Source organism: Tetrahymena thermophila (genome assembly GCF_000189635.1).
Source record: "Tetrahymena thermophila SB210 genomic scaffold scf_8254711, whole genome shotgun sequence".
Taxonomy (NCBI): Eukaryota; Ciliophora; class Oligohymenophorea; order Hymenostomatida; family Tetrahymenidae; genus Tetrahymena; species Tetrahymena thermophila.
In genome coordinates, this window is record NW_002476476.1 from 35,698 (window position 1) to 50,186 (window position 14,489).

The 14,489-nt window shown below is 21.1% G+C and overlaps 7 protein-coding genes across 7 annotated transcripts in view; 3 read left to right on the forward strand and 4 right to left on the reverse strand. All coding sequences in view use genetic code 6, as the record gives it.

Moving 5' to 3' along the window:
- Positions 1 to 621: 621 nt before the first annotated feature.
- Positions 622 to 1,827, reverse strand: TTHERM_01031160 (protein phosphatase 2A regulatory B subunit, B56 family protein; the record flags this gene model as incomplete). The annotated part of the gene is made up of 2 exons (XM_001012438.3): positions 622 to 1,227; positions 1,444 to 1,827. The coding sequence occupies 2 exons, from the start codon at positions 1,825 to 1,827 to the stop codon at positions 622 to 624; spliced, it is 990 nt and encodes a 329-aa protein (XP_001012438.3).
- Positions 1,828 to 2,071: 244 nt separating this feature from the next.
- TTHERM_01031170 (protein phosphatase 2A regulatory B subunit, B56 family protein) lies at positions 2,072 to 2,754 on the reverse strand (the record flags this gene model as incomplete). Its single annotated transcript, XM_001012439.2, has 3 exons — positions 2,072 to 2,101; positions 2,245 to 2,308; positions 2,465 to 2,754. 3 exons carry the CDS (start codon positions 2,752 to 2,754, stop codon positions 2,072 to 2,074), a joined length of 384 nt encoding a protein of 127 aa, XP_001012439.2.
- A 1,881-nt stretch (positions 2,755 to 4,635) lies between these two features.
- Positions 4,636 to 5,008, reverse strand: TTHERM_01031220 (transmembrane protein, putative; the record flags this gene model as incomplete). The annotated part of the gene is made up of 1 exon (XM_001012440.2): positions 4,636 to 5,008. Exon 1 carries the CDS (start codon positions 4,996 to 4,998, stop codon positions 4,636 to 4,638), a length of 363 nt encoding a protein of 120 aa, XP_001012440.2. The 5' UTR covers positions 4,999 to 5,008.
- A 635-nt stretch (positions 5,009 to 5,643) lies between these two features.
- On the forward strand, positions 5,644 to 5,955 carry TTHERM_001031223 (hypothetical protein; the record flags this gene model as incomplete). Its single annotated transcript, XM_012796669.1, has 2 exons — positions 5,644 to 5,783; positions 5,874 to 5,955. The coding sequence occupies 2 exons, from the start codon at positions 5,644 to 5,646 to the stop codon at positions 5,953 to 5,955; spliced, it is 222 nt and encodes a 73-aa protein (XP_012652123.1).
- Positions 5,956 to 6,387: 432 nt separating this feature from the next.
- TTHERM_01031260 (50S ribosome-binding GTPase) lies at positions 6,388 to 7,248 on the forward strand (the record flags this gene model as incomplete). The annotated part of the gene is made up of 1 exon (XM_001012442.3): positions 6,388 to 7,248. The coding sequence occupies one exon, from the start codon at positions 6,388 to 6,390 to the stop codon at positions 7,246 to 7,248; it is 861 nt and encodes a 286-aa protein (XP_001012442.1).
- A 1,125-nt stretch (positions 7,249 to 8,373) lies between these two features.
- Positions 8,374 to 8,913, reverse strand: TTHERM_01031270 (hypothetical protein; the record flags this gene model as incomplete). Its single annotated transcript, XM_001012443.1, has 1 exon — positions 8,374 to 8,913. One exon carries the CDS (start codon positions 8,911 to 8,913, stop codon positions 8,374 to 8,376), a length of 540 nt encoding a protein of 179 aa, XP_001012443.1.
- Positions 8,914 to 10,917: 2,004 nt separating this feature from the next.
- The window catches only part of TTHERM_001031280 (cyclic nucleotide-binding domain protein), a gene marked incomplete at its 3' end in the record, with an annotated part of 5,847 nt that continues 2,275 nt past the window's right edge, over positions 10,918 to 14,489 (forward strand). Inside the window, exons 1-11 of the mRNA XM_012796670.1 lie at positions 10,918 to 11,027; positions 11,084 to 11,133; positions 11,331 to 11,426; positions 11,687 to 11,776; positions 12,058 to 12,147; positions 12,426 to 12,515; positions 12,784 to 12,873; positions 13,187 to 13,276; positions 13,481 to 13,570; positions 13,856 to 13,945; positions 14,230 to 14,319. Coding sequence (XP_012652124.1) covers positions 10,989 to 11,027; positions 11,084 to 11,133; positions 11,331 to 11,426; positions 11,687 to 11,776; positions 12,058 to 12,147; positions 12,426 to 12,515; positions 12,784 to 12,873; positions 13,187 to 13,276; positions 13,481 to 13,570; positions 13,856 to 13,945; positions 14,230 to 14,319 — 905 coding nt within the window. The 5' untranslated portion in view covers positions 10,918 to 10,988. The remainder of the gene's footprint in view (positions 11,028 to 11,083; positions 11,134 to 11,330; positions 11,427 to 11,686; positions 11,777 to 12,057; positions 12,148 to 12,425; positions 12,516 to 12,783; positions 12,874 to 13,186; positions 13,277 to 13,480; positions 13,571 to 13,855; positions 13,946 to 14,229; positions 14,320 to 14,489) is intronic.

Below are 14,489 nucleotides of genomic sequence, written 5' to 3' on the forward strand. Positions count from 1 at the left end.
TTCTCTATTTAAAAGATTTATTGGAAAATATTTAGATAGATTGGGCATAATTGAAAGTACTTTTAAAGAAAAGAAAATAAATAGATTTATAATTTTATAAATATTCTTACTCAAATTTTATTTATTTATACTTTAAGTTATTATTATTATCATATTAATTAAAAACTAAGTTAGTATTTTCAAGATGGTTGGATGAAATCTCTAACAAAAAATTGATTGTAGATTATTTATAATTTAATTTACTCTCATTTTAAAAAATGAATTGAAAAATATTTAGATAGATTGGACATAATTGAAAGTACTTGAAAAGGAATAAATAGACTTATGATTATATAAATATTCTTACTCAAAATTTATTTATTATTTGTGTTATTATTATCATATTAATTAAAAACTAAGTTAGTATTTTCAAGATGGCTGAAGTCTCTAACAAAAAATGGATTGTAGATTGTTTAAATTTAATTTATTCTCATTTTAAAAGATTAATTGGAAACTATTTAGATAGATTGGACATAATTGAAAGTACTTGAAAAGGAATAAATAGACTTATGATTATATAAATATAAATATTCTTACGCAAAATTTATTTATTTATTTATTTTTTAAGTTATAATTATCACATCAATTAAAAACTACGTTAGTATTATCAAGACGATTGAAGTCTCCAACTACATTTTTATCTGTATATGGGAGGGTTTTTTAACTAATATTAGGATCAACTTTTTTAGCTTGCTTATATAATTCACTCCATTTTTCATCAACCTTAACTCTTTCTTCAGCTCTTTTTTTAACGTCTTTAGATAGATATAACGTAGGTACATTTTTATACGTAAGTGATTTTTCATAAGCTTGAGGATCTAACTCTCTTAGGATTGCTCTCAGAGCTATCAAAGATTCTTGCAGAATTTTGTGCCAATGATTATCAGCAATTTTATGAATTACTGGCACTATTAATGGGAAAGTTATTGATTTGTATTATCTAAGCATTCCTAAAAAGTATTCGTTTTCAAAAAAGCACATTGCTCTATCTGCTATTTGCAAGTGAGGTCCTGAAATGCATTTAATCAATCTTTTAAAAAGTCTTTCCACATATGGCTGTATTTTGTTCATTTCTGGAACTTCAATTACTTCTAATAACTCGCTTAAAAACATAAGCTCTTTAGTAGAATTAGCAAAAGGCCAGTATTTAAGCAAGGCATCAATTAAATCTAAAGATAATTCTGGCATCTATTTTCATAATTAAATTCTTTAATTTAAATTTACAACTAAGCATAAAAATGAATTATTCTAAAATATCTTTATAATAAATTAACCTTAAAATTTCAGCGATTAAAACAAATTAAATGCTTAAAAACTAATTATAAGAATAAGATAGCTCTTAAAATTTAGCGATTATAACAAATATCTTTTTTTATTTATGAAAAATAAAAAATAAATTCAAACCTTTGACAGAAACAACATTGAACATCTTTACAATTATTCATGGTAGTGATGTGAAGTTTAAACCTTATGAAGAGGTATAAATATATTTTTAAAGAAATCTATATGTTCTTCACGAAGTGGGACAGCATATCCACTGATAATTGAAGCAAGAATATCTAAAAGTTCAGGCATACCATTGAATGAATACCTTTCGTGGATAAGTGTTTAAAAGACAAAACTAATAGATTTCCTAAATGTTTTTCTTTTCTATACTAGTTTTCCGTATAATCTATGATACAGATTTTTTACATATTCCCTTTCTCTTGGCTCATTGTTGTCAAAAAGTTCAAGCAACTAGTGAATGAACTTTTTTGAAATATATTTCATCAATATCTTGACATCCATTTGTTAGTTGACAACCACTTGCAGAATATATCATAGACAGGCTAAAGGTGAGACCAACTTGCTACTACATAAACATCATTGATATCGATTTCAGGTTCAACTTTTTTTATAGAATAAATAAAATTAAAATTGAATACACTCCTTCCCTATAGTTAATAAATATCATTTATGTTTAATCTAAATTTATTTATTTGTTAGAAAAGTTTTATGATTTGCTGTTGTAGATTTTAAAATTGGATATCAATCATACATGCATACTATTTTTACTGCTTAACTAATATAATTTATTTAACTTATAAATTCGCTTCTTTAATTCAAAGATTTACAATTTTGGTTTTCAAAATATGAAAAAAAAGATAAATTATTTGCTGCTTTATTTTATTCAAAAAATTTTATCTGGTATATAGATAACATTACCATATTAATATAATTTATATTGAATTTTCTCTGCCTTTTTGCGTTAAAATCTGGCTTTTTACTACTTTTTGAAGTGAATAATTAATAATTTATATTAAATGTTAAACATGAATGATAGTAAAAGCAAATGTTAAAACAAGAAAAAAGCTCGATTTGAGTGATAAAATGCTATTTTTTGAGAAGAATTTAGCAATTATAATTACCTTATTATTATATTTACTTTTTTTATATAGGTAAAGGCCTAAAAATATTGTTTTCAATCATAATCATTAACTACTCGAAGTGGGGTAATACTAGAGCGGGATAAGCATTACTTTCCTATAATAAATCTGAAATCTGCTACAAATAGTAAAGCCTATCGTTTTTTTCTTTAATTTCCTTATTTTCATCATTGTAGTCGAAGTATCTACCACAAAACTCTAACTTGTTTATGTATTATTCTATCAGTTCTTTTGGAACTTTTCTATATTCATGTATTTTTCCTAATTACTAAACTAAAGACTTGTCCATTCCTTTCAAAATTAATAAAATTTTAAATTACCAGAAAAATATTCTTTAATTTTTGATTGATTTGTTAGGTAAGCAATTAATTAATTGAATTGATATTCTTTCAAAATTCACACATATATCATCAAAATACTTGTTTGTTTGTTAATTTACTTAATTATTTATGTTTAGCTTATCTAGAAAATCTTCTGGTTTTTAGTTTCTTCTTACAATATAAGAATTATCTTCCAAAATTCAAAACAATTAATCATTCCTAAATATAAATGGATATTCACGCACTGCTTAAATAATACTATGCATCAAAATGTTATCTTTTTTATTTGAAAATATCAACACAATTTTATTGTAAAATGCCATTTTTATTTTAACTTAAAAATAAATTTTAATTTTCTCTTTAAAAATTCAAATAAACAACACAAAACTAGAATTTATTTATTTATTTTTGCAAGAATTGCAAAGCAACTAAAAAATTTCAATGAAAAAATATTTCATTTAAGTTCAATTCATATATTTTATATCTTTATTTTATTTAGTATCAATAAAATTAAATAATTTTAATAAACAAAATAGAACAATTTCAAAGATTGTGTTGACATTAATACAATTAGACAATTTGTCCGAGTGGTTAAGGAGGAAGACTAGAAATCTTTTGGGTTTACCCGCGCAGGTTCGAATCCTGCAGTTGTCGTTTTTCCTTTTTATTTTAGCTACTAAATTTAAGCTAAAGCTTAAAATGCTTTTTAACACCTCGAATTTAATAGCAAAAATGATTAATTCTATGGTAATAATTAATAAAGATCTTGTTGAACTAAATTAGAAACATATCAAATAAGACAATTTGTCCGAGTGGTTAAGGAGGAAGACTAGAAATCTTTTGGGTTTACCCGCGCAGGTTCGAATCCTGCAGTTGTCGTTTTTATTTTTATATCTTCAGTCAACAACCCAAAATTACAACTGATTACATAAAATTAAACAAAATATCAAATCAATAAACAAAAATGCTAACCTAAAAGGATAAAATATCAATTGAGACAATTTGTCCGAGTGGTTAAGGAGGAAGACTAGAAATCTTTTGGGTTTACCCGCGCAGGTTCGAATCCTGCAGTTGTCGTTTTTATTTTTAAATTTCAATCAAAAGCATTTCTTTTCCCAACATGCGAAACACTGAAGAAATTTGAAATTAAGCAAAAAATAAATAAAATATACTAAAAATTAAATTAAAAAGATAAAATATCAATTGAGACAATTTGTCCGAGTGGTTAAGGAGGAAGACTAGAAATCTTTTGGGTTTACCCGCGCAGGTTCGAATCCTGCAGTTGTCGATTTTTTTATTTTTTACAATAAACCATACAAAATTTACAAAAATATACTTGATGTATTTATTTATTGATTGCAAAAAATCCTTTAAAATAAAATAGTTTTTTTAATAACTTAGTTATTTATTTTCCAAATTTCAGTCTTTTGAGTTTGTAATTCAATGAATATTTTTATTTCTCAACAAATTTATATATTTTCATAATAATTTTAATGAAAATTAAAACAATAAAAAATAAAATAAATGCACTATAATAATTTATTTAACATTTTTAAATAGAGATATCAATAAAATTTAAATTAATCTTTAATTAAAAAATAAAATACTTTTTAAATATGTGTTGAATTTCTTGTGATTTTTAAAAAATAAAAATAGTTAATTAATTTATTAAATAAATTTCTTATTTAAATTATTTCTTTATTTTTTTGTAAATTAAAAAAATACTCCTGAATATTTTATTAAAATATTTAATTATTTTAAATAAAATTTAAAATTAATATTTCATCAATTTATAGTCTGTCTTATCAGAATAGAGAAATTCTCAAAGAAGTTAATTATTTATAAATTATTCAATTAAACAAAATTGTTTATGTTTATAAATCATTTATTAAAGTCATAAAAATCATAATAATATCTGATGCAAAAATACAATTAAACAAGGCTGTAGTAAAAGGAAGAGTTTCAATCAAGACAATTTGTCCGAGTGGTTAAGGAGGAAGACTAGAAATCTTTTGGGTTTACCCGCGCAGGTTCGAATCCTGCAGTTGTCGATTTTTTTTTGTATTTTATGCTTTTAATCTCATATTTTTATTTAGAGAATACAATTTAGTGTAAAATTATTGAATTTATAATTATTTATATTAGAATTTGTAATTTGTTAAGATAATTATTTATAAAAATTAATGCAAAAATTACAATTTATTGTAAATCATGAGAAACAGGGAAGTTAATTGTAAGCTCGATTAGCTCAGCTGGTTAGAGCATGCGGCTGTTAACCGCAAGGTCGTAGGTTCGATCCCTACATCGAGCGCTTTTTTTCTTATTTATTTATTTCTTATTTTTTAATTTTTATGAACTTTTGCCAACAAATTTTAACTGTACGTACATACAAGTGGATATTTATTTAATTAATTTTTTTTTTCAAAAACTGGCACAAAAAGAAAATCAGATAGATAGATATATAGATTTATTTATAAATCGATTGATAAAAACAAATGAATTTTGTTATTTTGAAAATATTTTAAACATAAAATGAAATTTGAGTAAGAAAATAGAATATTATTTGATATTAAATTTTCAAGCAAATAGTATAAATAAGGGAATAACAAAAGTAAATATCATTTATGCTGAATTAATCAGTTTTATTTAGATTTAATTTCTTGTACAGTAGTCTTAATATTTTTTGCTAACTCTTGGTTAAATAATCTGACGTCTCTAGTTTTTTAAATTTCCCAGTATAAAAGGCCAGCGACTAATAGCAAGCCATTGATAATTGCTAAGTTTATGGTCTACTTTTCAAAATTCTATTTTTCAATTTAAAAAATAAGTTTTATGATAATCATAATTTATGATTAATAATGATGAATTAATGTGTGAAGTTAAAAATTAGCTTACGCTTGAGAATAAAGATAATAATTAATTTTCTAAATAAGAAAGGCCTAAGAGCAATGGTGAGGCAACAAAAACAACCTATAATAAGAAAATAGCTAATTCAGAAGTAGTCATTTTTCAATTTTTGTTTTATATACTAACCTTAAAAATATTTGATGCTTTTTTGCGTATCTAATTTTAATTAATTAATTAAAAGGATTTGTCTAAAGTTTTATTTTATTGCATATAGACCTCTTCTTAATAAAATATGTGATTACCACTTTGAGTTGAGAAATTGACTGAAATCTTCAATAAAAAATATTTAAAAATTTACTCAATCAAAATTAAATTTTCATGTTATTGTTTTTCATTGAAATATAAATAAATATAGGAAGATAGGTAGGTAGGTAGATAGATAGATAAAATATCTATTTAATTTCTATTTCCTGAAAACCTTTTCTATTAATAAGAACAAATTATCAATTTATACATATTTTATATTAAGGATGATATTTATCTCTTTAATTATTATTGTAAATTTTATTAGAATATTATTTTTTAGTGTTTTAATTAATTAGAAAGTATTATCGATTGTTTAAAATAAACAAAATATAACAAAAAAATAAAAGTGTTTTATTTTTATTATTATCAAAAATCTTATTTAATATTCAAATAAATATTTATATTTCTAAATTCCAATCAAAGAAATTTCTGAATTAAAAACCAAGCAAATGGAAAGATCAAGCATTTAAAATAGAAATTCCAAACGGACAATCATTGTATGTGGAAAACCAGGGGTAGGCAAATCTTCTCTTGGTAATCACATCTTAACTGGCAACCCAAAATCTGATTTATTTAAGCAAGAAGATAATCCAGAAGACTTTGGAGTTACTAAAGTCATACACAGAGAAACAAGAATGGTACAACATACAGGGTATGAAATTCAATACGTAGATGTTCCTGGAAGTGGTGATCCAACCATAGACCTGAAAGAGTGTTTGAATTAGCTAACTTTACAATTAAAAGATGTCATTTTCAACGCTGCACTGCTTCTAGTATCAGCTACTGATAACCGGAAGACTGCAAGTGAAGCTTTTGCTTGTAAATTTTATCAACATTTCTTTGAAGTCAGAGGATCTACCGAAAAGGAAAAGAAAGACTCGCTTTGGTTAATTATTACTCGATGTCAATAAGTATAATTAGGAGATGAATGGGTACCTAAAAAACTTGCAGCTCTAAAATCTATGGGCCTTGAGATCATGCCTGATCATGTAATACTTTATAAACAAGATGCAGCTTTCTCTGATTTGGATCCACTCTTTAAGTTTTTATAAAACACTTCTAGCAATAATGGTCTTGGATTAAGTGATAACCAAGAATAAAATTAGGAACACTTTTTTTAAGATATGGGAAAACTTATTGAAAGGGAATAAGCGCTTAAAAAAGAAATCTTGGAGCTAAAGCAATAATTGGAATGCCTATAATAATGGGATAAGCTACCATTTATTTTAAAAATTTTGAGTTCTTTTGGTGTTTACTAGAATAAAAAATAGGATTAGGAAGAAAGCAGTTCATCGTGCACTTTAATATGATTTATTTTATGGATTTGACGGAATTCTAAATGATATGATGTGTTTGGTCTACGAAATAATAAATGACGATGTTAACAATAAAGTTGATTTTCCCTTGTTAATTAAAAATTTTATTAATTCGAAAACTTCCCCAGATAAAATAAAACTTAAATGTATATATATAAATTAATCTAATTAAATTTATGGAATAGTTTATATATATATGTGTTAAGTATAATAATAATAATTTCCACACTTTATAAACAATATACAATAATATTTTGTTAAATTAGTTAAATCAATATTATTATTAGACTACTACCTAAGCTAAGTCTTTTTTTTTTTAAATTATTAATCAATTTTATTTTGAATGAAATTAATCCTGCTTTTGAAATATCTGGTAATTCATTTTATTTTAATTCAAAGAACAGTTTTGGTTAGTTATTTTCATTTTAAAACGCATTGTTTTTTATAAATTTTGCTTTTATCTTAAAATTCTTCAATTTTTAAAACATTAATCACCAATTTTGAGTGACTAAAATATAAAAAAATAAAATATTAATCATGACTAAAAATAAGTTTTTGAAAAATATTTTTGTAAAAACAATAGATATGGAACTTTTGGAAAAATATTTAAATTACTAATGTTATTATACCAAAATTTAGTATTATTTTAATATTTCAATAATAAGTGTAAACTCCCTCTGTTATTATAGTATTAGCAAGCCTCTACAATCTTCATCATCAATTTAAAAATTATTTTTTCTATTAAAAAATAAATAAAAATAATTTTTAATTTAATATTTTAATTCAAATTAAAATTTTTTAATGATTTTATTTAATAAAAAATTAACTAATTTATATATTCATTTATTTATTTTTTATCTCCTAATAGCCATATATTTATATTTGAACAATAAAATTATTTATTAATTTTTATTTAATTTTCAAATGTATAAATGTTTATAAATAGTTATCAAAGTGACAAAAATGAGAATAAAATAACGTAACAACATAATTATATATATAAATAAAAAAAATTATAATGATTATAAAAAATAAATGACTTATATTTATAATTTAGTTAAGGTAATTCAGTTAATAATCAATGATTGAATTTTTAATCATATTTAATTAATATGAATCTCAAATTAACATATACAAAGCAATCATAAGTATACTCATCTTCTAAATATAACTATTGCTAGAGCTTGATGTGTCACTTTTGTCTTAAGAATTCTTAAGATTTATATCTAAGTCAAAGTATTAGTAAGTTTACTAGTCTGCAAGTAAAGCATTGATAACAAAGGAATATAAACCTTAGTATTTGTTTACACCCATGAAATTTGTAAATGGATAGCATTCACTTTTTGTTTTAGCATAAAGTCTTAGCATATCTTCATCATTGAGAGTCAATAGATTTTGAGTTGGACAAGTCTCTATAACTAATTTATTGTAACTCTAAGGATTGCTGTTTGAAAGAGTTATAGAAGTTATTCTTTTGCCATCTGACTAAACAGTAAATAGAGTATCTCCAACAAAGCAAAAGCTTCCTTTACAGTTTGAGTCTTATCTAGGCTGAACAATTCTGTTATTTATTTGTTCTATAGTTAAACTAAAGTTAGAGTCTGATCCCTTAATAGAAAGCACTTAAATTGCCAAAATTATTAGAAGAAAATTTCTCATTTTCTCAGGAATTAAATAAATCTATCTTATTATTTCTTTTTCTTAACTTATTTTAATAGTTTGTTTTACAAAATATCTGAATTCCTATTTATAATTTAGAGATCTAATTTACTCATATTAGAGAGAATTAAACAGCTTAAAAAGATAAAATTAAAAGTTGTAAGTATTCTTTATTAAAATAATTAAGCTAAAAATTTAATATCAGGATTAGCTTTAAATTAAAATTATAAAAATATTAATTTCTATTCAGCGCTGCTATGTAAAAACTGAAATATAGACTAAAATCTGAAGTATAGCACTAAAATCTAAACTTTAATATTTATCAATTTTAGATCTTCGTTAATGTATAAAAAATAACAGATTCTCTTTGATGAAACAGTTTGTTCTTTTGTTAAATTCACACAAAAATATACAATTGGATAAAATTTTCTGATAGTAAAATTAAGAATAATTAAAGCTATTTTCTATTTATGAAAGCTTATTTAAAATTATTTTCGCATAGCTTGCTATCTATTTCAATTAATTAATTATACTTATCATTAAACAGATTTGAATCTATCTTATCTGTTCTTTTGCTTAACTTATTTTAATAGTTTTACAAAATATATGATTTCCTATTTATAATTTAGAGATCCAATTAATTTACTAATATTAGAGAGAATTAAACAGCTTAAAAAGACAAAATTAAAAATTGTAAGTATACTTTCTTAAAATAATTAAGCTAAAAATTGAATATAAGAATTATATCAGCATAATTAATTAATTAATTTAAATCAAAAACAAGATATATAAAAGTTATTTTTAAATAATCTTTAATAAATAGAATCTAACTTTAATTATTCTTAATTTATTTAATATCCGATCAGAAAATTTTATCATTTATATATTTTGGTGTGAATTTAACAAAAGAGTAGAATTGTTTCAAATAAAATAAACGGATTTAACAACTTTGAAAGAGGATATGTAATTTTTTATATATCCATGAAGATCTATCTATCTATACTTGATCAATATTAAAGTTGAATCTCTCTTATTTTTTCTTTTTCTTAACTTATTTTAAATAGTTTTACAACATATATGAATTCCTATTTATAATTTAGAGATCTAATTTAATCATATTAGAGAGAATTAAAGAGCTTATATGGACAAAATTAAAAGTTGTAAGTATGCTATCTTAAAATAATTAAGCTAAAAATTTAATATCAGAATTAGCTTAAAATTAAAATGATTAAAATATTAGTTTCTATTCAATGCTACTATTTAAAAACTAAAATATATATTGCATTAATAATCTAAAATTTAGTATTGATCAATGATTGATCTTCATTAATGTATAAAAAATAACATATTTTCTTTGAAAATTAATTTTATTTGAAATGATTATATTCTTTTTTTAAAATGATGCCAAAATATATATTTGATAAAAATTTCTGATCGTATATGAATGAAATTGAGAATAATTAAAGTTAGATTCTATTTATGAAAGATTAATTAAAATTTTTTTTCACTCAGGTGTTATCTATTTCAATTAATTACTTTTATCTATCTTCTTTATACAGGTTTGATTTTTAAAAGTTTTTGTAATATATCTTTATGTGAATAGAGCACAATCAATATTTGACTTTAAATGGGCATTTTATAATTTTAAGCATCAAAAAATAAATTACTATTAATTTTATTTTCTAATGTATCGCTTTAAGGATATGATTGTTAAATATATAGATATGAATATTTTCTTCCAATTTAATAATAATACTTTCTTTTAATTATTTTAATATTAATAATACTTAGGGGGTATCAGAAAGTTAGTAGTATTTATTTATTACTTTATTTGTTCAGCTCAAAAAAATTTTTCTTAGGAAACATTTAATTCTTTCAATAATGGTTGTTACACTAATTTTTGAGATATTTATTCCTTTAAATAAATTTATAAATTCATATTTATTATAATAGTTATTTATTTATTATATTTATCCAAATTAATTTCAAATAAAGATAAATTAATTTATATTTTTAATTCTTATAATTAATTAAATCTCCATAAACTAAAATTCAATATTTTGAGAAAAAAATAAATGATATAATAGAATTACTATTTTAAAAATCTAAAAAAAGTAATTATTTATTTTTTTATTAATGATTCTTAAAATTTCTTTTTGTTTAAAAAAAGTTTATAAAATCTTCACTTTAATCTCATTAGATACTCCATATTAAACTGAGGTATATTAAAGATATTTATATAGCTTTTTATTTGGTTTATTTTTCTTTTTATTAATAATTAATTAATTAAAGTAACTTTTTCATTCTAAAATATTTCTTTTATTATTAATTCATTTCTTATTATTTCATGTTTTTTTTATAATTTTTTCCATTTATCTAATTACTTAATTATATTTTTTTCTTTAATATTTAAAAAGTATGAATTAAATTGGTGACAGTGACAAATAGGCATCAGTCTTAGGTTCTAGTTTAAAAAATTGCACTAATCTATCAAATTTGATACTTGATCTAAAGTAAAAACAGTTTATTTGTTTTGAATTGTGATATTTTTTAGCGTAAAAATGTTTTAAAAATAATATAACTAACTATTTTTATATTTTTTATTTTATTTATGCTTATTTTTTTTTCTTTAATTGTTAATTTAATTTAACAAATTTTTTATTTTCAACTTTTAATTTTATTATTAATAATTTATTTCATATTATTTAATGTTTTTTTCTTCATTTTTTCCTTTAACTAACTAATTCATTTTTTTTTTACAATATTTAAAAAGTTACAATCAAATTAGTGATAAAGGTGTATCATACTTAGGTTTTGGTTTAGCAAATTGCACTAATCTCTCAAATTTGACACTTGATCTTAGGTAAAAACAGTTTATTTGTTTTGAATTGCTATATTTTTGAATATAAAACGATATTAATCAATATAACTAACTCTTTTATTTTAGTTTATTTACTACTCTTTTTCTATTTTATTATGTTTGTGTTTTTTATTTCTTTGAGTATTAAGCTAATTTTTTTTATTTTTTATTTTTAATTTTTAATTTTATTATTAATTAATTCATTTAATATTATTTCATATTTTTTCTTCATTTAATCCTTCTAACTAATTAATTAATTTTTTTTTTCTACAATATTTAAAAAGTTAAAATGAAATTAGTGATAAAGGTGTATCATGCTTATGTTCTGGTTTAGCAAATTGCACTAATCTTTCAAAATTGACAATTTATCTTAGGTAAAAACAGTTTATTTGTTTTGAATTGTTATATTTTTGAATATAAAAGTGATATTAAATCAATATAACTAACTCTTTTATTTTAGTTTATTTACTTTTCTTTTTCTATTTTTTTCTGCTTGTGATTTTTATTTCTTTGAGTATTAAACTAATTTTTTTATTTTCAACTTTTCATCTTATTATTAATTAATTCATTTAATAATATTTCATGTTTTTTCTTCATTTTTTCCTTCTAGTTAACTATTTAATTATATATTTTTTCTCCAATATTTAAAAAGTGAAAATTAAATTAGTGATGAAGGTGTATCATGCTTAGGTTTTGCTTTAGCAAATTGCACTAATCTTTCAAATTTGACAATTTATCTTTGGTAAAAACAGTTTATTTGTTTTGAATTGTTCTATTTTTTAATATAAAAGTGATATTAAATAAATATAATGATCTTTTATATTAGTTTATTTACTTTTCTTTTTCTATTTTATTCTGCTTGTATTTTTTGTTTCTTTGTGTGTTAAACTAATTTTTTAATTTTCAACTTTTACTTTTATTTTAAATAATTTTTTTCTTATTATTTCATCTTTTTTCTTTATATTTCATTTCTAATAGATTAATAATATTTTTTTACAATACTTAAAAAGTTCAAGTGAAATTGGTGTAATTGGTGCATCAGGCTTATGTTCTGGATTAGCAAATTGCGCTTAAATATCAAATTTGACACTTGATCTTCGGTAAAAACAGTTTATTAATTTTATATTGTGATATTTTTTAATATAAAAATGAATTTAAAACAAGATAACTAACTAACTAACTAACTAACTAACTCTTTTAATTTATTTAATAGGTTTTTATTTGATTTATTTTTCTTTTTAATTTAAAAAATTTTTATTTTATTTCTTTTTTAATTTAATTAATTTTTTTATTTTCAACTTTTGCTTTAATTATTCATATATTAATTTATTTCTTATTATTTCATGTTTTTTCCACATTTTTTCCTTTTAACTAACTAACTAACTAATTAATTAATTTTTTATTTTTAAAAAGTTACAATGAAATTGGCGATAAAGGTTCATCAAGCTTAGGCGCTAATTTAGCAAATTGCACTAATCTGTCAAATTTTTCACTTAATGTTTAGTAAAAATAGTTTATTTATTTTTGTTTGTGATTTTTAAATTAATTAAAAAAAATAATATAACAGTTTGAATTTATTTACTAGCAACTTTTGCTTTTATTATTAATTTATTAATTCATTTTTTATTATTTCATGTTTTTTTCCATTTTTTCTTTTAATTAATAATTACTTTTTTAATAATATTTTTTTCTTCAATATTTAAAAAGTAGGAATTAAATTGGTGATGAATTTGCATCGGGATTAAGTTCTGTTATAACAAATTGCACTAATCTCACAAATTTGGTACTTAATCTTAGGTAAAAACAGTTTATTTATTTTAGATTGTGATATTTTTTAATATAAATTAACTTGCTCAATTAATTTATTTATATTAGCTTTTTTTTTATTTATTTTACTTTTAGTTTTATTATTTTAACTATGTTATTTTCTTACTTTCTTCGTTTAGCAAATTTTTTAATTTTCAACTATTTATTTTATTATAATTAATTTCTTACTATTTCATGTTTTTTCTTCATTTTTTTCTTCTTACTAATTAATTAATCAATCAATCAATCATATTTTTAACTTTAACACTTAAAAAGCTTTAACAAAATTGGCGCAATTGGTGCATAAAGCTTAGGATCTGGTTTAGCAAATAGGACTAATCTTTCAAATCTAACACTTGATATTGAGTAAAAACAATTTATTTGTTTTAGATTGTGATATTTTTGAATATAAAAATGAATTTAAAATAATATAACTAACTCTTTTAATTTATTTAATAGTTTTTTATTTGATTAATTTTTCTTTTTCTTTTTAATTTATTTTTGTTTCTTTGTTTATTTAACTAATTTATCATTTTTAACTTTTAATTTTATTATTAAAATTATAAATTTCTTATCATTTCATCTTTTTTCTTCATTTTTTCCTTTTAAGTAATTGATAAATAATATTTTTTACTATAATATTTAAATAGAAGTAATGAAATTAATGCAACTGGTGCATCAGGCTTAGGATATGGTTTAGCAAAATGCACTTCCATGTCAAATTTTACACTTAATCTTAAGTAAAAATAGTTTATTTGTTTTACATTGCGATAGAATATAAATTTGAATTTAAAACATAACAGCTAATTTTTTTAATTAATTTATTAATTTTTTATTTGATTTATTTTTCTTTTATTTTTTTATTATACTTGTGCTTTTTTTCTTTGTTTGTTAATTAAACTAATTTTTT